We start from the raw sequence: 25,660 nt of genomic DNA, 5'->3' as shown, positions 1-25,660 counted from the left end.
TTAGAATATAGCGGGTTGGATAATGACTAACTGACTGACTCTGATGCGTGATTACAATATAAATAAAGCTCAGATTATATCAGATTGATGCACCTTAATAAAAGGATAAGAGTCTGTTTGTCTGTCTGTGTGTCTGTCCAGTTGCTATGTCTCTGTCATTCCAAAAGATGGCGCATCACAAACATTTTTAGTAATAAAATGCATTGCATTTGTCATTCCAATAGTTGGCGCATCACAAACATGAACACTGCTTTTACTAATCCCATACCAAATGGCATATAACAGAGACACATCTAGTATATGGACCACTGCAACCATTTTACGCTGAGGTCAACGTTAATTACTTTGACTTTAATCCATCTTGGATGTTTAGTACAGCTAGTATAAAATATACCTGAGAGTGCATAAGCAACAAAGTACAGCAAACACCACTTTATCCTGCCCAATACAAAGGTGCAGAATTGAACTGCAACAACCCAAAGGCAGGTTGTATCCATTAGACACACGTAAGGCAGGATGACTAGAATTTGCTTTTCTTTTGCCTTTTTCAATATTTGTGATGAGCTTACTTGTAATGTAGTTACATTTATTGAATGAGTTCCTAACTGGCACACACAGCATCAAATATGTTCTTGCCGGTCATTTTGAGTTGCCATCTCTGGTCATATTTTGGATGTTGTTGGGCGAAACTCAGTCACAGGTATTGTAATATTGAAGAGATTTTTGTGGCCAGAGGCTATCATTAGTTTTCAATAATCTTTCGAGGAACACAAAATTATATAGTGTAGGAGCCAGAGAACAAAATCCTGCTTGAAAATAAAAAAATGAGGTTCGCAGACTTAGACTTAGAGAAAACCTGTTAATGCAAAGCTAAACCAAGTTGTTCCAATTTATTTAATGTGTATTTTGTAATATACTTGGAAAAGAATGTGTCTTACGGCCATGTCACATCACGCAACCTTAACAGCGATTTCAGTCACAGCCTTCATTTATGTAATGCTTGAAAGTCAAAGGCAGTCAACAGCTCACTCCTAAAATGACATGCTGAGCGACTCACCCCAATTAGCTTGTGACCCGCCACAATTTTGTCTTTATTTGTAGGGGCAGGGTCTGTGTGCAGGAGATCTGACAACCAATGAACATGTATACCCTTGCAACGCACATAATGCAGCGACAAGGTATAAGGAACGTGGGAGTTTGGGATTTCACACACAGAAGAGAACTTTTATGTATTACAACAGGGCCAAGATTGTGAAACTTCAGACAAATTTGGCACCATATCACTGACTGTCACAAAAAGAGGCAAGCCTTACTGTGCTGGCGTGTCGATCTCAAAATTGATCAAACTCAACCACTAGAAGTTGAATCATGTGACATCAGCTTTAGAGAAGGCTAAGAGAGAGAGAGAAAGTTTAGGAGCAGGCGCTGATACAGCGCATTGCCGAACCCACCACATGACAAATCAAGTCAGGATCCCAGACTAGGACCCGAGTGCAGCCGTGCAATGGATGACACCTCAGCTCCACACTTGTTCAAAAGGAGTGGGAACAGTGTGAGGTGTTTTTTTATGGTGGCTGTGTGCCAATTCTGCCACCAACCACCAGGTTTTTCGCTGCAGGTTGGAGGGGCTACATGCAGATTAATGCCACACTCAGGATGGAGCAATTGCTGGTTAACTGCGTTGATCGAGGGCCCAACAGGATAGATAGATAGAGATAGATAGATAGATAGATAGATAGATAGATAGATAGATAGATAGATAGATACTTTATTAATCCCAAGGGGAAATTCACTTTTGGCATTTTACAGGATTCAAACACCGCGCAGATCCCTACCTCAGAGCCACCATTCCACCCAAAGTCGGTTATTTTCCAGTTTTTCATGGTTGGAACCTTTGTAATATAAACATTTTACATTCCAGATGTCTTATTTCATTTTGTTTTTCAAAGTTTTGCAAAGTGTGCAATATGGGGCATTGCAGCCTTCAAAGTAGTAGGCCAAATGTCAAAAATTTATAATAATATTGGACACATTTTTTTTGTTGTTTTTGCATATGGATTCAATTTCTTCCATATTGTTATGTTAGTTCCTTTGTATACTTGTGTGCTTTATGAAGCAGCCAGTGATTGTCTCTTCATCCATCAATCCCATCATCACACTGCAGGAGATTACAGAACAGCAGGCAATCCTAGAAAGGTCAGTTCAGAGTTTACGGATAACATTACCTGCATTTGTGTGGAGTAAGGAAAGAAACTTGAGACATCCAGACATGGTGGAGGAGTGCAGGCTCCTCACAATAAATGAAAGGAATATAATTCAAACTAAGGACACAGGAATGCAAAATAAAGATTGTTTGTACATTTTAAAAATACTGAATTCCTCCACAAGTTAATCCATTGAAACAAAATATGCAAGAAATATTTCTGTGTTTAATTTTTTGTATCTGACTCCTTCAAGCATTTGTTGACACTCTGTGGTTTAGGGAGACCAACACGTTTCATCTAAACTCAAAGACTAATAAATCTTTGCTTGTATTTGGTGTTTCCTTTCATAGCCTGAACATCAACAATTGAATGTATTGTATCAAAGATGAGGTTTGCTGTGGTTGATTTCCTATTTTAAATCACATCCGCAGACCCAAAGAAGAGGAAGTAAGCCAGTAGAGCTAAAGAGGAGCTTCATTCAGTTGGCTGTTCTTATTTGGTGCCCTAACTGTACCAAAGCACACCTGCTCAACAAACACGTTCACAATATGCAGAAAATTACTTAGTTATCATCTGTCAAGTCATACTAACCTGTTAATTGGGAAAGGGAGTTTCCATCAATAGTCTTCAATTTGTTTCCACTTAAAGCCAGTTGTGTGAGTTTGGGAGTATTTTTAAACATATCTTCAGGAATTGTCCCAATCTCATTGTTCCTCAGGTAGAGTTCTTGTAAATTAGGTAAACCTTCAAACATATCAGCCGTAACCACTGTAAGGTGATTATTATCCAACACTAGCATTTCCAGTTTAGTCAGGGGTTTAAAAACTCCAGCTGGGATCATTTTAAGATTATTATTATCCAGACTGAGAAACTGTAGCTCTTTAAGGCCAACAAAAGCTTTGACGGAAATCTTCTGGATCTTGTTAAAGGCTAAATCCAGGACTTTAAGTGCAATTAATGGCTGAAATCCATTGGGAGGTAAAGTTGTAATTGAATTTATTGGTAAATCCAAGTCCGACAAATTTCTGAGCCCAGTAAACATTTCAGACTTGATGGAATTAATCTTATTCTGACCTAACATGAGAAACCTCAGGTTAATCTGGTCCTGAAATTCTTTTGGAGGAAGTCTACTGATCTGGTTTCCAAAAAGGTTCAACAGCATTAGTCTCGTGGCCCCTGATAGCGCCTGTGGATGCAAGGACTTAATGGCATTACGCTCCAAATTAACACTTTCTGTGTTTGGCACATCTTTGAGAAAGTTTGCTGGTAGATCTTCTAGATGATTTTCTCCTTTAAGAAAGAAATTGAGACATTTAGAATCTCACTACCAAAACAGTAAATAAAAATACAGCTTATTGTAATAAATTCCAGGTGTTAATAGTCCAAACTCAGGCATATTGTAATAGGAATTGACGTTGAGAATCCTTAGAACGTATTTTTTTTTTTTTTACTGTTAAGAAGGTGGAGATGTTTGGCTTAACTTCTCCATAGGAAATGGTCGTGTAATTTTCTAACCCGCTTAATCCATGCCGAAGTCATGAGGGTGGGTCTGGAGCCCATCCCTGCTAGCATAGGGCACAAGGCAAGAACCATCCTGGGATAGGGCACCAGTCCATCACAGGGCAAACACCCACACCATGGCCAATTTGGCATCTCCAATTCACCTGATCTGTCTTTGTACAGTGGGAGTAAACCCACACAGACACGGAGAGAACATGTAAACCCCACACAGGGAGAACCTGGGTCTCCTTATTGGGAGGCAGCAGCATTACTGCTGTGCCATCGTGGCACCCCTTGGAAATGGTTGTTAGGTAAAATATGGAGTTCAGACTTACTGTATATAGTCACGTTTAACTTCTCTCGTGGATAAGTCGGGGCTTGATTTTACCGTATAATTTCCGGTATTTTATAATGTCGGTCGTGTAAGTCGAATGTGGAAAACTCCTGCTAGGAGATTATGATATGCTAACGCCCACTGAGAGAGTAACCACGGAGCCCAAAGCCTTTTTTCCTATGTATTGTGCCTACGTGACCCCACGGTAATTCCCGAACTATTCCAAAGCAACGTTTGCACCGTTTTGTGTTTTTTGTATCTCACACTCTCATACACCTTTATCATTGTGCATCCCTTACCTATGATGGAGCGTTCGATCAGAAGAAAATATGAAGCTGGTTTTAAATTAAACGTTGTTGAAGTAGTGAAAGAAATTGGTAACTGCGCTGCTGCAACAAAAAATGATTCATCTGAGAAACTGAAGTGAGATTGGAGGAGGCACGAAAAAAAGCGTTGCATTTTTGAACGGACGTATAAGTCAGGGTCTGATTTTTTGGGTTTCAAGACCCGACTTATATACAATATATTAGTGAGAAATATGTACATTTTACAATAGTGCATTTATTTTGGTAATAAGGATATAATCCAGGCAGTGGCGTAGCTCGAGTTCGTGCCGCTCAGGGTTGGGCGGGGCGGGGCGGGGCTTCAATTTGCCGCCCTCCAACATATCTGAATATGTTAAACTATTTAAATAAAAAATTAAAATGACGTATAGAGAAAAATTAAGATACATTTTGCATAGATTTATTCATATATAAAGAAACAGCAATAATTTTTATATACATTTATAAGCATCAACTAGACAAGAATATCGTATAGACGCACTGATAAGCCGTGTTCTAATTATTAGTTTAATATAATTACGTTACGAAAACCAGAACCAAAGTAGGGTACAAGTGATAGATGGGGATGTTTTCTGCGCAGAGCAAGAACGCATTCGGATTGATAACGAAACGAAATTATAAACTGTAAATTAGTTGTTTATCTTCCTAGAAGTTATTATCGGTGTAATGTTTATGTGTATTTTTGTCATTGCCGCATGTATTTCAACTGCAGTGTCTGATGCACATGGACAGTCTCAACATTATTTTTCAAGTATTTGTGGTTAAAAATCAGAGAATTTGACTTTTTTTTTATACATGAGTGATATTTTTCCGAACCCTGCTGCTTATACAGGAATTGTACTGAGCCTTGTGGCCAATAATGCCGCCCCCATAAATGTGCCGCCCGGGGCGGACCTTACCCCCTCCGCCACAGCTCCGCCACTGAATCCAGGGAGTAGGAGTGATTGAACCATCAGAGCCTAGTGACCGTATCATAATAGATAGCACAGTGTTTTGGCATAGTGCATATTCAAAATGTAAAATTGTTAATTATAACTTTAACTAGGCAAATTTTGAACAGATCTGGCAAAATATATAAAATGTCAACTGGGATAAGCTTTTAAATGTGGAATCAGTCAGGGAGCACCATTGGAGCAAGTTTAAAAGTGTTTTACGTACAATACATGACAAGTTCATCCCATAATTTAGAAGCAGCAAGAATTTAAACAAAGCTCCACAGTGGATAAGTAAGGAGCTGAAAAAGAAGCTGCAAAGAAATACAGAGTCGTATAAGACAACTAATCGTAGCCCTAATGAGAGGACATATGATATGAGAGCATAAGAGCAAATGTTAAAAGGGTATTAGGTATACTAAAAGGCAGTTAGAGAGAAAACTGTGGAAAAAGAAAAGCACGACTGAAAGAAATTCCTTCAGTATTGTAGTTTTACAAGAACAGTTAAGGGAGAAATGAAGTGCATTAGAGGTGGTAAGGGCAAACAGGAACGGATTACATTTTTGCATTTTCTGTTTTTCACAATTCAGTTTGTCATGTGGGAAAAAGTTGATAACCTCCTAGCAGTTGCAGGAACTATCAAGGAAGTGCCTAGTGATTTGGAGATTACCGAGGGAGAAATACTGCTTAGATTAAACATGTGACATATTTTTCAATAACCTCTGTTCACTGGAGAAATTCCTAAAGAACGGATGCTTGCAGATCTTATCCCTTTATCTGAAGAACATGAACGGCCTGATCCAAATAACTGTAGGCCAGCAAGAGTAGCATACGTCACAGGTAAATACCTGGAAGAAAAGCAGGTTGATTCCTGCTATGGGATACTGTATACTGTAAATTGTGAGGCAGCGCATATTCTATAATCCACAATAGAAACTCCATAAAATCTAATTGATTGACTGATTCATTGCTTTGTTCAGTTATTCCGAGCACCTGTTTTGCTCAGGTAGCTTACACCAGCCATAATAACAGAAGGACAGGAATCAATCATAGAAGTGACTCCAGCCCTTCACAGAGCGCAATCCTGCAAATATCAAAATTCATTCATAAAGGGCCACTTTAGAAATACCTTCTACTGTAACCTGTACATCTCTCTGAACGTAAGATTATCCAGATTTAAACCTGTGTAGCAGACTATGCGGACCTCACAAGACTAAAAAAATGACCCCTGGAGCTTTGTTGCACCACACCACCGACCTGTACTAAAATAAGTTAATGTCACGTACTTAATATTTATGTGAAGAAAGTGGAATCTTGATTATCTTTACTAACTGAGGCTTTAAAGATGAAGTAAATAAAACAGAAACCCCCCTCTAAATGGGACATCAGTGTATCACAGGTCAAAATGGTACCCATAATCACCATCACTCATATTGCGCCAGTTTTAGAGCTGCAGACTTAACAATCATACTCCCCTTCGGGATGTTGAAGGAGAACTGAGCATCCAGCACTAACTCACATTAACACGGGGAGAACTTGCCAACTCCACACAGACACTGGCTAACAACTGAACAGGGGTCTCTGAAATTAGCCACCTAGCCAAATTACAAGTAGACCACGTCTTCTAGAGTTAGTTCTACTCATGATAAATAACTAAGTGAAAAGAATTGCAGAATAAATATAAAAAGCAAAGCACTCTTCTGAATCCTTTGTTTACCAGTAACCTGCTAGTAGAAGTAGTTTTATGTTATCAAATGAACAAAGTCATTGTTTATTTTATGTATATGTAAGTTGATAGTATTGTTGATAGGATATATTTAGGAAACCTAAATATATGAGAAATTAATGAAATATGCGTTGTTAGGCTGTACATTACTTACCCAGCTTCAGAATCCATGTGTCCTGTGGCAGTTTCGGTGGAATCGACTTCAGTCCCCGTTGGAAGCAGTCGACTTCTGTGCGTTCAGCACTTACTCTCTGAGTGCAGTTACACACCTCTGGGCATCTTCCTGCCACTTTTGTTGCCCAAAGTCCAGTTACCACCAGCCAAGAAATTAGCAGCATTTTGTTTTGATGGTTGACCCAGTCTTATCTAAAATGTACATGCATTTCTGAGTATTTTAGCACAGCTTTTATAATGTCAGTGGATTAAATATTCATTGTCAAATGTAAGAATATTCATTAAAAAATTTGAAAGAGCAGTTTCAATACTCCAAAGATAAATAACGCAGATTTGTAGTATAAAATATAACTCACTGAGCTGTTTTAACATCTAAGTTTCAATATTCTAATAATCACTGATTTGCTCTTCTGTGCAAGTTAATGTAAATGCAGAAAAGATCATTTTAACAAGTCGGTGCACTCACCTCTGTCAGACCGGTTTGAATGCAGCCTTCTGTGACCTACCGGGTGGGTTGCTGGCTTTTCTTATGAACAAGCGCTTGCCTTCTGAAAGATGTATGCCGTTACATATTTGATCAAGCACCTGGCATCTTTATGTGAATCCACAAAACTGCAAACTCCAGTTAGCTACCCCTGAGGCAGCAGTATTTAGGACAAATTATATCTTGTGTGATTTCACTGTCTAGAGGTTATGGCACTTTCAGACCTCTTACCTCATCATTCTGACATGCTTCCATGCCTTAAATTACATTCCAGGTACAGTAAAAGTAAGAAACAAGTGAAGTGTTTCCAGTAATTCTGCATTGACAGCTTCCTTCATATTCAAAGATTTCAGTGTATGACTTATATGAGACCTCGATGTTAGTGTATACCTGTAAATGAAATTGTTTTTCATGTTTTTCATTTGTCTTCTTGATGTTTGAGGATATTTTTAAAATTTTCTGATCCAGACTTTTAAAATCCATCATGACTTCCTTAGTTCAAAGGTAGTAGTACTGGGGTGTTGTAACCGTGTTTGTCATTATGGATGTAGTGAGAAGTCAAGCAAAATGACCCCTTTCATTGGCTAACTAAAAAGATTACCATCTGCAAACTTTCAAGGCAACGCAGGCCCCTTCTTCAGGCAAGATGTAATACAGAAACTGGAACTCTCTATGTTTATATACACACTAGGACAGATACAGCAAAGGAAAGGAAAACCTTTAAGTGAGACATCTTAGATGTAAAAAATTAATAGACCTCTTCACGCTAAGATTCATTAAGCAAAAGAGGAGAACAATGTATAGTCAAGATCTTTGGATGAGATAACAGTCCAACAAAGTCTTTTGAAGTTTCTGATGAATTTTTCAATACCATGTGGATCTGTAGACAGGTTGTCTGTGTCAGTCTGAGAGATGCAAACAGTCCTCATATCTGACCATAAAACTCTTGTCTTTATTCAAGCCATGTTGTAATGTATTTAATTTTAACATGAGTTTAACTTCCCATTCTTTTCTCTCTTGCTGTGTTTTGAATTTGCCCATAAGCGCTGTGACTTTAAAGTCCCTCTCACAGTGTCCATGGCTGTTGAAGTGGGCCGCTACAGGAACATCTGTGTTGCCACGTTTAATGTGGAACCTGTGTAAATTCATTCTCTGGCGGAGTGTTTGTCCAGTTTCTCCCACATAGAGTGCAGTGTTGGGACATTTCATACAGAGAATTAGGTAGTGTGATGTTAATAATTGCTGACTTTTTGCATTGTTCCTTGATTGTCTATAGTATTCATGAAATATAAAGGCTCAAAGTTAAACTGACACACCTATCTTTAAACATGTTGACATAACTGTAAAAAACTTGAACAGGTCTTCTCCATTTGTGTCTTGTGCTTTGAGGATCACATTCACTAAATGATGAGAGATATCAGTTGCTTGAGGTGTTGTCCAGATTGGAAGGCAGACTGAGTGTGTCCCCCTATAGCTTTCCTATAGTCTCAGTGATCAGACCAAAGATGAAGTTCTATCTTTACATTCACCATCCATACATGTTTTCTCTTTTGAACTGTTAGAATTACTGATAGGACTGAGTGCAATTTTATTGCATTACTCAGTTCTTTGTTTTGTTTGTAATTCCTCCATGTAACATTTGGTAGTGGCTGATAACAAAGGACACTCAAATATAGTAAATCCAGCCTCATGCCAGTATATTACACATATTATTATACATTATTATATATTTGTATCATTTGAAAACACAAATTGCATTTATTTCCTAATGTAACATGGATTTTATGTAAAGTACTGGTGAGGGATAATTTATAGGTTCCAAATATACTAAATACACTGAATTGATGAAATCTATACATATAAAAGAGAGTTGGGATCCGAGAGACTGTGTTTGTGTGTTTGTGGAGGGATGGAGAGTTAAGGCGGGTGGGAGAGTCACGTGATCATCTCCCCTCCCATTCACTTCATCTCATTCACTTCATTTCACTCCGAGCTGAGCTCCGCAGCTGACGCGGTCTTGCTGTTCTTTTTCCTTAGTGTTTAGTCCTCTCTCATTTACTGATTTACTGTTTACTAGACGCAGTACTTACTGAATAGTATTTTTCCTTTAGTGTTTCTTAGTGTTTAGTAGACGCGGTGTGCCGGTGTTGCCATTTTTCTCATTTCTGTTTTTTATGTAGCATGTTCACGAATTAGTCATAGAGAAAATCTATATATTTTGGCTCCAGGAGGACAAACCAAAAATGTTGTATATAAAGAAGCTCTATAAGTCGCATGTAGATACATAATTATTCCAACTACAGCGACTGCAGCGAAGTGCACAAGGTCTGCTAGTTCTAAATAAAATGCATTCTTTTAAAAAAGTTGTTTTTGCAAAATGTTCATGTTATTCATTAGTATTGATGCTATATTTATACAGAATGTTGCACCTAAGCAGATGAAAGTTGAAGAGGCAAAAGAAGCACTTAAAATTGCTCAGAAGAAGCTGGAGGAGAAACAGAAAATGCTGCGGATGGTGTGTATCAGTGTCCAGCCAAATCCATCCATGTGTCCATCGTGTATTATGGCATTACATGTTATCATAGACCTGATCAGTTATCTTTTCGGTGTCAAAGCAGACTGAGCCATCTCCATAGTTACTGTGTTTGCATAATAATGCAGAAAGCGTCTACTGTTCTCCGCTTGTCTGTCTGCCTGTCCTCATGAAACAATTTGGCCCTGAGTGGACTGATTTGGTAAAATTTGGCACACTTATTTTTCGGGGAAATTTGTTGAGAAAGTTCAATTTACATTGAGGGTTCCTGAATAGAGTACACAGTTTTGAAATTTGGAAAATTCCCTTTAAAAGCAATGCCAAAATTTGAATCTTGCGTATCTTAAAAAAAAAATGTTATGGGCCCTAAAATAAGGATTAACTTTCTATACAGTTTACCTTGAGAGAGGTTACTTCAACTTGTATATTTTTTATATTTCATTTTGTGCTCATCCAATAACTGCTTCTGACAGCAAAACAGTAAACCACCAGCAGAGCTGCATGGCCGTGGCTTGTGCCTGATGCCGCTTGTACCAGGAAATGCAGAGGTTTCCATGTAGTTAGTGTTTCTGCTGTTTGAAATCGTACCGGTAATCTACATGATCTCCATAACTGTAAAACTAAATTTAATTTATTACTTCAAAATTTTAATTTTATTAACATTCTTTGCTTTTTATTTAATATCCACCAATTCTTGTCATAAAGCAAAATTGTAGTTTGTAAATATTTGAGTTTTATATAATTATAAAGATCATCATTTAAAATAATACACTCCTTGACTTGATATGTAAATCATTATGACACTGTCAATGAGAGAATTGTTTGAATGATTTGGTATATGAAAAGAAAAAAAAAACTTTTACTTTTGAGCTGTCTTTATTATGTTTCAGTACATTTTGAAACAAAAACTATGTACTTTTTTTAATAACTTTCAGATTGAGAGTCACCAGCTTAATCTGCAGCAGCAGTATAATGAAAGCATTTGGGAGAAGGAGGAACTTGACAGACGTAAAGTATTAGCTACCCAAAGGCTGCACAGAGCTGCCATTTTAACTGCTGCACTGGCTGATGAAAAGGTAAATTTAAAAGGAGGCCAGTCGCCCTTCTGTCAAAAAAAAGATTCTGGTGGGGCTTAGTGTCTACAGACTGCAAGAAGGGGCGGAGCCATCCTGAGCCATAAAAGGAGTCCTGCAGAGAGAGAGAGAGAGGGTGTGTGTGGGTGTGTGTGTGTGTGTGGGTGTGAGTGTGTGTGTGAGCTTTTGTTTGACTTTATTTTAAAGGAGAAAATAGACTGTATGTAGATCATACAGAATAAAAAGATTATATATATATGTATATACTGTATATATAAAACATATATCAAATATGCTATGAGACATAACATTTGCCAGTTTTATTTGCATACAATGCACACTCATATGAATAATATACCACAATGGAAGGACAGCTTGTTTTGCTTTTCCTATTAGGTACGGTGGAATGAATCACTGAGTAAACTGGAGAGCAAGCTACAGGGTATTGTGGGAGATGTTCTTCTATCAGCAGCATGCATTACCTATTTTGGGGCCTTTACAGCAACATACCGTAAGCAGATGCTGCAAAACTGGGTGAATTTCTGTATCCAAAAAGTCATCCCGGTTACTCCAGAGTTCACACTGTCAACAGCAATGGCAGAAGAGAAGCAGGTATGATTATCCATCCATTTTCCAACCCACTGAATCCGAACACAGGGTCATGGGGGTCTGCTGGAGCTAATCCCAGCCAACACAGTGCAGGAACCAATCCTGGGCAGGGTGCCAACCCACACTAGGGACAATGTAGAATCGCCAATCCACCTAACCTGCATGTCTTTAGACTGTGTGAGGAAACCCACACAGACACGGGGAGAACATGCAAACTCCAGGTAGGGAGGACCCAGGTAAGCAAACCCGGGTCTCCTAACTGTAAGGCAGCAGCGCTACCACTGCACCACCGTGCCGCCCAGGTATGATTATGCCAAGTACATATACCGAACAATTGTTGCACATAGGCTTTTTGGATTTATACATTTTTTATTTGTTTAATCAATATTTTAGGGTATCATTCATATATGAAGTAGCCCCAAATATCAGTGCATATTTTAAGTGTTTGGTGATATGTTGTGATATTCATTACAAGGTGTATCAGTACCATTCTTATACATTTATACTATGCTATGTTTTCACATGGGTATCACAGTGATACAGGTGCCTTCAGGTTTTCTTCAATGCTCCAGAGACATGTTTTCATTCCTTGCACAGTCTCCTTCTGTGTGAAGTTCTTACCACATCTGTATGAGTTTTCTATTGTAGTCATCCTAAAAACATACATGTTTAGCTAATATGGAGACACTAAGTTGGCCTGGAAGTTGGGAGTGTAAGTGCATGCATAGCTATGCTTTACTTAGACTCTTATGTTATGTGCAACCCCACTAAAGTAAAAAGAGGGTTCATAATTTGAAGAGACAGTTGACAAATATTGAAATTGGTTTATAAAAAAATCAATGAACTTTACCTTGAATGAGTTGCTGGGAATCATCAAAAGCAAAAATAAGGATGCAATGTAATATTTAGGCTCCTCTAGTTACTCTAAGGGACTCTTAGTTCATTACTGAAGTGTTCTGCCATTGATAAAAGAAGGCTGACAGAAATGGTTTGAAATTGACCAGGAGATGGTGAAGGCTAATAAATTTAAGGGTCAGAACAAGTCCGTGAAGCCAAGAGTCGAACCAAACCATTACATTTACATTAATATTTATTTTCTTAGTAGATGCTTTTATCTAAAGTAACTTATAAAAGAGCTCAACATAATCGAGTAAACCTTAATCTAGGGACTGTTTGGAAACAAGTGTTAAAGGACAAGGGTACAAAATTGATTTCCACGACTGAAAAGTTTAAAACAAAATACTAGCTAGTTACATCTGCCAGATTTACCAAACAACAGCTAAGATGACTTAGACAGAAGTTTGAGTCTTCAAATGCTTCTTAAACACATTGAGGGAGTCAGAGTTTTGAAATGACCACCAGCCAGGAGGTACACAGGAAAAGAGTCTGGACTGAGATTTGATACCCCAATAAAGGTAGCATCACCAGACCCCATTCATCAGCAGATCTGAGTGGTAAAGATGGAGCAAAGGACCTCACATGTGTCTCCATTTAAACCCACGGACTACTCTGTATGTAAGCATCAAGGATGCTTGCCATCGACAAACCAGTAACCAAAACAACAATCCAGAAACGTCACCCATACATAGTGTCAAAACAGAACACACTGAATGTTTATAGTCATGAAATTCATGAAGAAAACCAACTGCAGGAGTATCTTTTAGGGAATTTAAAATCTTGAATGACAGGAGTGGTACCCTGTCTTTAAATGTTCCACCATTCCTTTAATTTTATGGATAGAAACCTTTGGAGTTGGGGCCACCTTTATATCACAACAACAGCAATAGTAATATTTATTTCTATAGCACCTTTCCATACATAGCACGTAGCTCAAAGTGCTTTACAAGACGTCAAAGAGAAAGTTACAAGAAAAGAAATCACAGCCGCTGAGTCCTCCCTGTGATTTTATATTGAAGTCAGAGAGAGGGCTCCAGCCATGGTTCTTTGTGAGTTAATCATGACAGTTCTGTGAGTATTGATTTCTTTTGATATTTTCTGGCTCTGTAGTTTTCACTTCTGTTATTGGATTTTGCTTGTGGGTTTCATATTGGGGCTTCATTTTCAGCAAACCTCTTTCCCTGTTTTTTTATTATTTTGTTTTGTTTTTTTTTTTTTTTTTGCTTTTTGTAAATAACTTCTCAATTTCTAAAGATATTTTCTTTTATGTTTTCTTGACAAATAAGAGGTTTGCATATACCTTCTTTGTTGTAAGGCATTTTAGATTTTCAAAGACCTTTTTGAACTTTTAAAGAGCCAACTTGCCATTTTGGCCCTGGACAAAACAAAGCCTGCTGTTAGTAGTTGAGGTCTGGCAGCCTGTGGTAAGGTCTTTTCTGGGCAGATCTTTGAAGGTCCAGGCCAGCTGGTGGAGCTTTCAGGAAGCCTCACACCACTTTCATCATGTTTGTTAGTGGCATTCATAACACTCACATGACAGCATCAGGAATGTGTTGCTAACCACAAAATATTCAAGTACCTCAAAATGTCAGTTATTACTGTATAACAAAATGGCTGGGAAAAATTTGTAAAGAACCACAAACTTCATTTCAGATTATGATTTACATAATAGCAATGAGTCCCAAAGAATATTAAACTAATATTCTTACAATGTAACTGTAGAAAATTATGGCAAGAAGTTTTGGTTCACACCAAGTTCAGCAAGGTCTGTGACTGTTAGCACTCAGTTATATCTGCGCTAAAGCAGCCATATTGGTTCTGTGTTTGCGTTGAAGTTTCTGAGAGTCATTAAACTGTGTGCATTCTTAAGGCCCAGACACATTTTTCACTAAAGTGGTGTAAACATACAGTAAGTAACAAAAGCAGTGAAAACTGGTGTGTACACCCCATACGTGGTCTCTGCGGTTGCCTGATATTCTATCTAGAACTTGATCTTACTTTGCATCTAATGCCGCCAAAAATGCTCTAGCACTGTGTAACCCTATTACATAAGAAGTCGGAAAATTTTATTTTAATGTGTTGAAAGCGCCCCCCATTCCGACATGCCGGTAAAGTCATTGCCACACAATTTGAATGCATTATGTAATTTATTATCATGAAAACAGATGACATGCCCATCTGCAAAACAAAATGATGTTAAAAAAATATTAAATTTGAATCAATAAGCTAATGTTAGAAATGGATTCTGTGTATATGAAACTCCCCAAAACATGTACTGTACAGTATCATTTAAAAACACAAAGAGAATAAAAAAAATAGAAAATGCAAATGATGACGCTTGGCTGCCTATTGTAACAAGTTGGGGGTTCTGCTTGTACCTGAATGGTTTGTTTTTCATGGACAATTTACTCTTCATGTCTAAATTAAAAGCACTTCATATATTTATCAGCTTCGGAAGTGGCGAAGTGAAGGATTACCGCCAGATCAGAATTCCATTGAAAATGCCATTCTTATAAAGAAAAGCTCTCAGTGGCCACTGCTGATCGATCCACAAGACCAAGCGTATGAATGGATCTGCCATATGGAAGGAGCCAACCTTAAGAAAGTCTCTGCCTCTGACCCAAACTATATGAAGACCATTGAGACTGCTGTGCGACTTGGGCAGCCAGTTCTTATACAGGTAATTCTTTAATGCAATATGTCTGTACAGAAACGCTTATGTAGACACTGTATAGGGAGTTTAATTGTATTAAAACTCCAATACTGAGGCCATTCTGCATTTGCAAGCATTACTCTTTAAAGTTAGCATTATGTATTCTACTCAAGTATTTGGAGCACTTGGCACTGTTTCCATTGTACAAATTATCCTATGGACAAACGTGTGGACAAATATTTACAATCTATGTATAATGGCAAGGTGCATAGATGTCTGTTCTGAATAAAGCTGCTCACAGCTTTGTCTGTCCTTGGATTCCTGCTTTTTCCTGAAGTAGTTTAGATAAGGTCTTATTAAATAGTGTATTGTATGTAGTATCAGAGCTGTGGAACTCAGGACTCCATAACCACCTGAAAATGAAAAGAGGATTTATTGACTTCCACATAAAGAAAATCCCTCAGGAGAAAGAGAGAGAGAGAGAGAAATGTGATGTCTTATGAGGGAATCATGTAGTCATCAGAAAGCTCATCAACTCTAAATCTTTCATGTGCATCTTAGATGTGAAAGGTGACATCCCATACATGGCACATGAAGTGGGGATGACTCATAGGAAAAGTAGCTTCATTAAATCAAAGTGGGTTTATGGGTGTGCATAAGGAGGGCAGTACAGGATGTAGTAGGAGAAACTGGAGGGAAAGTCCTGGATTTAAAATGCAAGCACCTCATTTAACTAGGCTCAAATGAGGCTGATTACATGCAGTAGTCCTCAGTCAGTCAGTTAAATACAGTCTGTGGTCCTCAAGCTAACTGACTTTTTGTTAAGTTTTTATTTTGTTAAATATTTTGTAGCATAACACCATTTGTCCCAATTTGCCATAACATAAATACTGTATGTTCCTGGTTAAATGTTCCTTGTGTATGGTCAGCAAGCTGCTAAACTGGTGACAAAGGTGGCAAAGGTGACACCAGGCTGTAACAGGATGAGAAAAAACCCCGCCAAGGCCAATGCAGGGAGGGAAGACACTACTTTGGTTGGTAAAGTATGTCACTATATGCCATGGAAGACATGCAGTGACATTTAGGGAGCAGTTCAATACAATACAATACAATACAGTTTATTTTTGTATAGCCCAAAATCACACAGGAAGTGCCGCAATGGGCTTTAACAGGCCCTGCCTTTTGACAGCCCCCCAGCTTTGACTCTCTAAGAAGACAAGGAAAAAACCCCAAAAAAACCTTGTAGGGAAAAATGGAAGAAACCTTGGGAAAGGCAGTTCAGAAAAAGAGACCCCTTCCCAGGTAGGTCGGGCATGCAGTGGGTGTCAAAAGAAGGGGGTCAATACAATACAATACACAGAACAGAACAAATCCTCAATACAGCATAAAAATAAAAATTTTAGAAGTACGGAGCAGAATTTAACAGTAGATGATAATATAATAATAAGATTTGGATTTGTTTGAGTGCCACATTTGAGTACCGAGAAGAGAAACAGAATAGGTGAGAGATAGTATTCAATTATAACTATCATGTTACTTATGTTTTAGTGCTAATGACTAGCAACAGAGATGCAGTCTGTACAGTTAATCAGCAGCTCTAGTCAGGATATGCTAAACTGAAGTAGTGAGTCTTCAGCCGGGATTTAAAGGCTGAGACCGAAGGGTCATCTGTAACTAAAAGCTCGACCTCCCACTGTTATTTTATTAATCCTTGGAATCATAAGCAGACCAGCATCTTGAGATCTTAATGTGCGCTCAGGTTTGTAAGTCATGATAAGTTCAGACAAGTAAGCCGGACCTTGGCCATTTAATGCTTTATATGTTAACAGGAGGATTTTGAAATCTGCCCTAAACTTAACCAGGAGCCAATGTAAGAATTTAAGAACTGGAGCTATGTGTTCATATTTTCTTGTTCTTGTAATAATTCTTGCAGCAGTATTTTGGATTAACTGGAGGCTGTATAAAGAACAGTTTGAACAGCCAGTGAACACCGCATTGCAGTAGTCAATCCTACTAGAGATAAATGCATGAATTAATTTCTCAGAATCCTGTTTATTTAGAAAGCGCCTTAATTTACTAACATTTTTAAGATGGAAGAAACATGTTTTGGACAACTTTGCAATATGCGCTTTAAATGACATGCTAGAGTCAAAGAGAACTCCTAGATTGCAAGCTGATTCAGTAAAATTAATTGGGATTCCAACTGAGTTAAATGATGACAAAATATTGCTGTGATCAGCGTCATTCCCTCCAACAATTAACATCTCTGTTTTATCTGTATTTAAAGACAAGTAGTTCTCATTCATCCATTCCTTTAATTCACTAACACAACTAATTAAAGACAACATCTAAGAAACTTCATTTGATTTAAATGAAAGGTATAACTGGGTGTCATCTGCATATGAGTGAAAATTAACATTATGTTTCCTAATGAGAGATCCCAGTGGAAGCATGTAAAGTGAAAACAGTAAAGGTCCCAGTACTGAGCCCTGCGGGACGCCATATTGAACTTCTGTGTATAATGATGGAGTACTGTCAGCACATTTCTGTACATTTTGGAATCAATCTGATAAATATGAACTAAACCAAGCGAGCACAGGGCCTGTAAGCCCAACATCATTTTCTAGCCTGTGCAGTAAAATAGAATGGTCAATGGTGTCAAATGCTGCACTTAAGTCCAACAACATAGATAGTCTTGGTGTTCTGGAAGTAATACTTATGGGACCCTTGGTGGGGGACAAAGAAAGAAAGAGAGAACCTGAGGCTTGGCATGACACTGAAGTTACTCTTTCAGGCCAGTAGGAGGCAGTGCAGAAACTCTCTAACTGAGAAGCATGGAACCTTTCTGCATTACAAGTAGCCAGATAACCCTTATAGACTTTATCCTGATAAGAAAGAGGATACTTAGTGTAATGATAGTTGATGTTGATCTGTGAACTTGAGAGCTACTAGTAATGTCTTAATTAATTTACATACAGGAAGTGGTAATGGGAGTTGTTTTTTTGCAGAAGTTGTTGTGTTCATGACTGTTCAAATAAAGAGTTGCTCTTTTCCAAACAATCTGTCTCTGAGTTATTGGAACCCACAATAAAAACAATACACTTGAGGTTAAAGGTATCCCCTCCCATATAAGGGTTCGCTTTACACTCGCCACTTCATGTCTCTGCTGCTCGCGTTGTGAAGGGATGGGCTGAACGCACGCTAAGGAGATGCGGACGGATCAGCTGCTGCTACCAAGCTGCGTGTTCTGCATGTCGCGCTGTGTGTCGATCATTTAAAAGCCTGTACAGAAGCTGTCTTTTTGTCTCACGTCCTTGTTTCGTGGGACGTTAAAGTTTTTCTGAGAAATTGTTTGTAAGTAGGGCGTGACGTGCAGGTTGTCTCACGGGACTTCAAATTGTCTCTCCGAGATGATCACGTCTCGAACCAAGATTTTTTTATATAATCAGGCTTGATACCAGAATGGAGCAGAATGGTAAGGCCAGTTGGGGTTTCAAGGGCAAGGATTCATTGAGTCAGAAGTTGGAGAGGTAAAGAGGTCATGAGTGACGTAAAGACAAAAGAGAAGTGGAAGAAATGGAGAGAGGTAGGTAGGTGAACCAGACAGAGAAGCTTTTGAAACCTTGACCTAGGGGCTAGCTAAGGTTATTTTATCTATTCATTTATTTTTTACATTCTTAGAGTGTTTTCACCCATTTTTCTTTATTTGGATTAATAGGAATGTATGTTTTAAAGCCAGTGCCATGGTGGTGATTGACATTTAAAATGTATTACAATATTTTCTTAATCATACTAAATTTATGTAGACAAATTTTCAGTATGCCGTAAATATACAATAGACTTTTCAGATGGCACAGTGCATAACATTGTAACATCACAGTAACTGGAACACTGGGTTGATTCTGAGCCCATTTACTGTCTGTGGTGGAGTTTGCTGGTCCTCTTCATATCCATGTGAGTTTGCTCCAAGTGTGTCAGAGTATGTTGGGTCAATGAGTGGCTCTAAACTGGCCTGATGTGGGTGATTGTGGGTGTGAAAGCGAGTGAGCTCTTGGTGGGCTATCATCACCTCACATAATGGTTACTGACTGGCTCACCACAATCCTGTAATAAAGAAGGCAGCTTTAGTAAATGGATTGTGCATATTCTTTTCATTAAAGTGATTTAATTTGAATATGAATGCAAAAAGTTGCTTTTAGAAAAATGAGTAAATATTCTTTGCTGTTATTTTAAGTTTATTACAGATTTTTAAATGCTACATTTAAACAAACTGCTGATTAACATACAGTACTGCAGTGTACCGTACTTTGAATCTGAAAATAAAGATACTGCACTTGAATAAATAGCTTTTGTTTATAGCTAAATATTCTGAAATCCTGCATATCAGACATTTCCACATGATATCAGCCAAAATAGGTCAGTTTTTTCTGATAGTTCTGGCATTAGAGTATACACATTTACTATAATTAGTGCCATGTATTCATTTTCAGGATAGCAAGCAGATTCCAAATTTCCTTAAAAAGATGACATTAAAAGCTTTAGTGCATTTTAAGCAGTTTTCAGCAAATTTGAAAAGTCATCATATTAATCCTACTTTCATGTAATCATAGTATCTTGTTTCTTCTTTAGGACTTGCAAGAAAAAATAGATCCAATCCTTAAACCTTTACTAATGAAGGATGTTGTGGCACGAGATGGGCAAAGTTTAATTAAGATTGGAGATGCTGAAATTGAATACAACCCAGATTTCAGGTAAAATCTTTCTTTATATGATGCACAACCAGGAAGCGATTCATTTTTATGCTTGAGGAATATGAATTATTTACATTATGCATTCAGTTTCATATCATCAGAAGGCACCATCATGCTATTTGTAAGCAGGTATCTGAACTTTATTTCAACAAGATGCCAATTTACCACTTGTGAATAAGTGAAAACTATCAATATATGAAAGCTTAATGATTATGACCAAGAAAGAAATTATTTTTCTGTTTTGACTTGGGGGGAAAAAGACTCTTTAGGTAACACAGACTACTAGTTTTCTTTAGTGGAGTGAATCCATTTTCCATTCATTATCCAGCCCGCTATATCTTAACTACAGGGTCACGGGGGTCTGCTGGAGCCAATCCCAGCCAACACAGGGCGCAGGGCAGGAACAAACCCAGGGGCAGGGTGCCAGCCCACCGCAGAACGCACACACACACACACACAAAGGACAATTTAGAATCGCCAATGCACCTAACCTGGATGTCTTTGGACTGTGGGAGGAAACCCACGCAGACATGGGGAGAACATGCAAACGCCGCGCAGGGAGGACCCGGGAAGCGAGCCCAGGTCTCATTACTACAAGGCAGCAGCACTACCACTGCGCCACCGTGCCGCCTAGAATCCATTTTATCCATGCAAATTAAAAAGATATTTAGATCAGCAGTCATTTATTGTGTTTGGATGGTTCTGTTGGATGACAACATCTAAAAAGCAATGAGCTCACCTAATATCCTGATCCTGTTAATATTGTCTAAAATAAGTCACTGTTGTAAATAAACAGTCCTTAGGTAGTTATGTTTTCAGGCCATGGTGCCCAATACAAAGCACTATGATGATAAATGTTTATTAATTTATCGCATAGGCCACTACTGACCCTCACTTTGTATTTCAAAACATTTCACATAAAGGCATTGGGATTAAAAGATGATCACACGAATGAATGAAAAGATGATTAAGAGCTTATTATGGTTGTATGAGCATCTTTAGATTCATATTTAGATTTGTACAGCTGTATACAGGTGAAGAACAAACCTGTCTATTGTCATCATAAGGAAGCCACAAGGAAGTGCTTGTCAGCAATGGAGGGCACCTAGACAGAAGTTACTATTTAAAAATACGCAGTACCCTCTGAGCTACATGTGCACTTCATGGATGTGCTGGTGCACTGAGGATTCTTCTTTAGTGGTGTAAGACAAGAAAACAAACAAGGAACGATCTGGGGATCCACCCCGTATATTCTAACACAAGCACTTCTAAGTCAAAATTAACAACAAAGTAGTTTCTGTGTCGGAGTCTAAGATCGGACTGATTGGTAAGGTGAGGAGGTTGACTTTTATAGGTGGAGGAAAGGAAGAGGCTGGTCTATCAGGGTCAGTAAGTCACTATGTGAGGTCAGTAGGAGTGAGTGGCTAGGAAGCGTATGATGGAACTGGTGGATAAACTCTGGAGGTGATATCAAATGGAATGATGTCAATCATCCTTTCTGCAAAAGTGGAAGAAGGGAGGTCATTCATGTGCAGTGCCACCTCCTGTCTCGGTGGAGAATTACCATCACCCAAACCTTCAAGCTGTTTCCCAAGCGCCCGTGTGTGACACGCTATAAAGTAGCAGTGTAGTTTCGTCAGAAGATCTAGAGAGCAGCCCAGTTGAATGGCCTCAAATCGTATGGGTTCATTGCTAAGATTGGAGATAATATTACTAATGGTGTACACACTCTGTCTATGTTTGTGAAGAAATGGTGTTCAGAGTCACAAGTAACATTTATGTTTTTGAGTGTATTTGATATGGCTTGCTATCCATTCCATAAAAATTAGTAGAGAAATATATGAGACCAAAAAAAATGTAAACATAGAGCATTGTTAGCATATTTAATTGTATTTTACTAACCTGTAGGCGTTTTCTCTGTGCATTACTGCAGGAGTAACATTTATTATGGTTTTATGTTTCAGGTTATATCTGACCACTCATATACCAAACCCTCACATCCTACCTGCAGTTTGTATTATGGTCAAGTTGATAAACTTCATTGTGACATTTGATGGCTTGCAGGACCAATTCCTCTCCAAAGTTATTTCACTGGAAAATCCGCAACTGGAAGAGCAGCATTGTCAGCTGTTGGAAAGCATCACTTTGGATCTCTCGCTGCTTCAGGAGCTTGAAGACAAATCCCTGATGCTGCTACAGAAAACAGAGGGTGAGGAAGGAGAGTAGCACAGTGTTTCATCACCATTTTAGTGTTTGCTAGTATTTAGCCTAAGTGTGCCAGGGTGTCAGTCCATCACAGTAAAATAGAAGATTAAATTTAGAAATTATTTTAATGGAAAAAAAAATTTGTTTCATATTTAAAGAGAGAGTTTGACCCACGGAAAAAACACATAATTAAAAAATTCATAGCTGTGTGAATTAATTGAAAGTGAATGCATAATAAGCTAGGAATAGAGCTTCACCTGTTTATGTTGCAATTAGATAGTAAATGTAACTATCAGTGAGGGGTGAATTTTTGCAAAGTCTGTATAGCACCTCAAAAATTCACTGAAGCTTATCATGGTTTAGTCAAATAAATTCACAGAGCAATATGCTGGACATATTACTAACATGCAGGAATTCTATGAGGTGGCAACAAAAGGATACAATCAAAGTGGAGCTTATGATATTATTTATCTGGACTTTCAGAAAGCATTTGATAAGGTGCCACATGAGAGGCTGGGCATCAAGTTAAAAGAAGTGGGAGTTCAAGGTGATGTTTTTAGATGGGTGCAGAATTGGCTCAGACACAGGAAGCAGAGGGTGATGGTGCGAGGAACCGCTTCAGAACTGGCCGATGTTAAGAGTGGTGACCAGCAGGGGTCAGTGCTAGGACTGCTGCTATTTTTTATATATATAAATAATTTAGAAAGGAATATAAGTAACAAGCTGGTTAAGCTTGCAGATGATACCAAGATAGGTGGATTATCAGATAATCTGGAATCCATTATATCATTACAGAAAGACCTGGATAGCACATAGGCTTGGATAGATTTGTGGTAGATGAAATTTAATGTCAGTAAATGTATTACACATAGCAAGTAAAAATGTGAAGTTTGAATACACAATGGGCGGTCGGAAAATCGAGAGTACATCTTATGAGAAGGATTTAGGAGTCACAGTAGACTCTAGGCTATCGACTTCCCGACAGTGTTCAGAAGCCATTAAGAAGGCTAACAGAATGTCAGGTTGTATAGCACGATCTGTGGAGTACAAGTCCAAGGAGGTTATACTGAAGCTTTATAATGCACTGGTGAGGCCTCATCTTGAGTACTGTGTGCAGTTGTCTTCTCCAGGCTACAAAAAGGACATAGCAGCACTAGAAAAGGTCCAGAGAAGAGCGACTAGGCTGATTCCAGGTCTACAGGGGTTGAATTATGAGGAAAGATTAAAAGAGCTGAGAGCTTTACAGTTTAAGGAAAAGAAGATTAAGAGGTGACCTGATTGAAGTGTTTAAAATTATGAAGGAAATTAGTACAGTGGATCGAGACTTGTATTTTAAAATGAGTTCATCAAGAACATGGGGACACAGTTGGAAACTTGTTAAGGGTAGATTTCGCACAAACATTAGGAAGTTTTTCTTTACACAAAGAACGATAGACACTTGGAATAAGCTACCAAGTAGTGTGGTAGACAGTAAGACGTTAGGGACTTTCAAAACTCGACTTGATGTTTTTTTGGGAGAAACAAGTGGATAGGACAGGCAAGCTTTGTTGGGCTGAATGGCCTGTTCTCATCTAGTGTTCTAATATCAGGCATATTATATAAAAGCCCTGTGCCAGTCTGCTAACTATCTGAGCTAAAAAATATCCATTTGCTTGACTGATAACTTTTTTTCAGTTTTAGTAACTAGGTAGCTCAATTGACAAAAAATTCTATGAATTAAGAATTTCAACTTATTTATCATACCATTAACATTTCTATACATGTAAAGCATGAAAAGCAAAGAACTATGATACATTTGAGTTGGTTTTTCATGCCACTTCCAGCATAAACATAGCTAAGACTTTGCTATTGTAATTATAATATCATTTGTATCTTTATGATATATGTAGTTCTTTACAAAGTGAAATGTTATTTTAAGGAGGTTTACTGTGATGATTTACAGAGCAACTAACCATTTTTACATTTTGTATCACTTATACATTTCTCACAAATTCTAAAGCCTTTGCTTTATGTATTTACATTTTCAGGACACATTCTTGATGACCAAGACTTAATCGACACTTTGCAGAATTTAAAGATCACATCAAAGGAGATCATAAACAGAGTTCAGATTTCAGAAAATACAGAACAGAAGATTGAAGAGACACGTATCAAGTACCTCCCTGTTGCTAACCGGGCAGCAACACTCTACTTTGTTGTTGCAGATTTAGTTGAGCTGAATTACATGTATCAATTTTCGTTGGACTGGTTCAGTAAAATGTTCATTAAAGCAATTCAGCAGGTAAACATGAAACAAAAGGACATGCCTCACGCTGATCCACTGGGCCCAGTCGCTGGCACCTTGCGTCCTCAAAGTGCTCAGAAACTGCGAAGACCTGTAGACAACAAAATGACTGCACAAGTGATGAAGGATCTAAACTCTCATATAACAGAAACAATAAATACGTTAACTGAAAACATATACAAGGTAAAAAATTATTAAATGCATGACATGACATGACATTGACCTTTGACTCTGCACTGGATTAGATAGGTTTGAGGATAAAGGAATGGAAAAACACACAGGTTATTGTATATTAATTGCTTAAAAATACACAACTTACCTTAAAAGCTTAACAGAGATTCCAGGAAACAGAATACAAGAAACATGCAATGTCAGTCATTATTCAATAGCTATGAGAGAGAGAAAGAGTTTAGGAGCACACACTGATATAGTGTATTGCTGCACCCACCACATCACAAACCAACTCAGGATCCTAGATTAGGACCCGAGTGCAGCCATGTGGCGGGTGACACCTCAGCACCACACTAGTTCAGATGGAGTGGGAACAGTGTGAGGTTTTTTATAGTGGCTGGAGTGCCACTGTACCCCCAGGTTTTTCCCTGCAGGTTGGAGGGCCTACATGCAGGGCTGGATGCAGATTAACGTCATACCCAGACCGGAGCAATTGCAGGTTAAGGGCCTTGCTCAAGGGCAAAACGAAGCAGAGTCACTTTTGGCATTTACGGGATTCGAATCAGCAACCTTCCAATTCTCAGTGCAAAGCCCTAGCATCAGAGCTTATTTTAATAACAGATTGAGGTTTGCATTATGGAAGCCTGTGAGAGTGCAGTAGCTGGTGCTGCTACCTTATAAATCCAGTGCCCGACTGCTGTGTGGGGACATTCCCCACATCCATGCAAAGCTTTTCTTCTGATATTACCCGCTTCCATCAACATCCCAGTGTCACGCATATCATGT

At 38.4% G+C, this 25,660-nt stretch overlaps 1 protein-coding gene across 1 annotated transcript in view; it reads left to right on the top strand.

The window, feature by feature from the left end:
* Window positions 1–25,660, top strand: part of LOC120526665 (dynein heavy chain 6, axonemal-like) — a 234,043-nt gene that overhangs the window by 159,086 nt on the left and 49,297 nt on the right. Inside the window, exons 59-65 of the mRNA XM_039749820.1 lie at window positions 10,118–10,213; window positions 11,167–11,307; window positions 11,701–11,916; window positions 15,260–15,490; window positions 20,093–20,214; window positions 22,179–22,423; window positions 24,447–24,886. Of these exons, the coding sequence (XP_039605754.1) occupies window positions 10,118–10,213; window positions 11,167–11,307; window positions 11,701–11,916; window positions 15,260–15,490; window positions 20,093–20,214; window positions 22,179–22,423; window positions 24,447–24,886 (1,491 nt within the window). The remainder of the gene's footprint in view (window positions 1–10,117; window positions 10,214–11,166; window positions 11,308–11,700; window positions 11,917–15,259; window positions 15,491–20,092; window positions 20,215–22,178; window positions 22,424–24,446; window positions 24,887–25,660) is intronic.

The sequence above is a fragment of the Polypterus senegalus genome, chromosome 3 (assembly GCF_016835505.1).
Source record: "Polypterus senegalus isolate Bchr_013 chromosome 3, ASM1683550v1, whole genome shotgun sequence".
Classification (NCBI taxonomy): domain Eukaryota; kingdom Metazoa; phylum Chordata; class Cladistia; order Polypteriformes; family Polypteridae; genus Polypterus; species Polypterus senegalus.
This window is presented reverse-complemented; position numbering and strand designations above follow the sequence as displayed.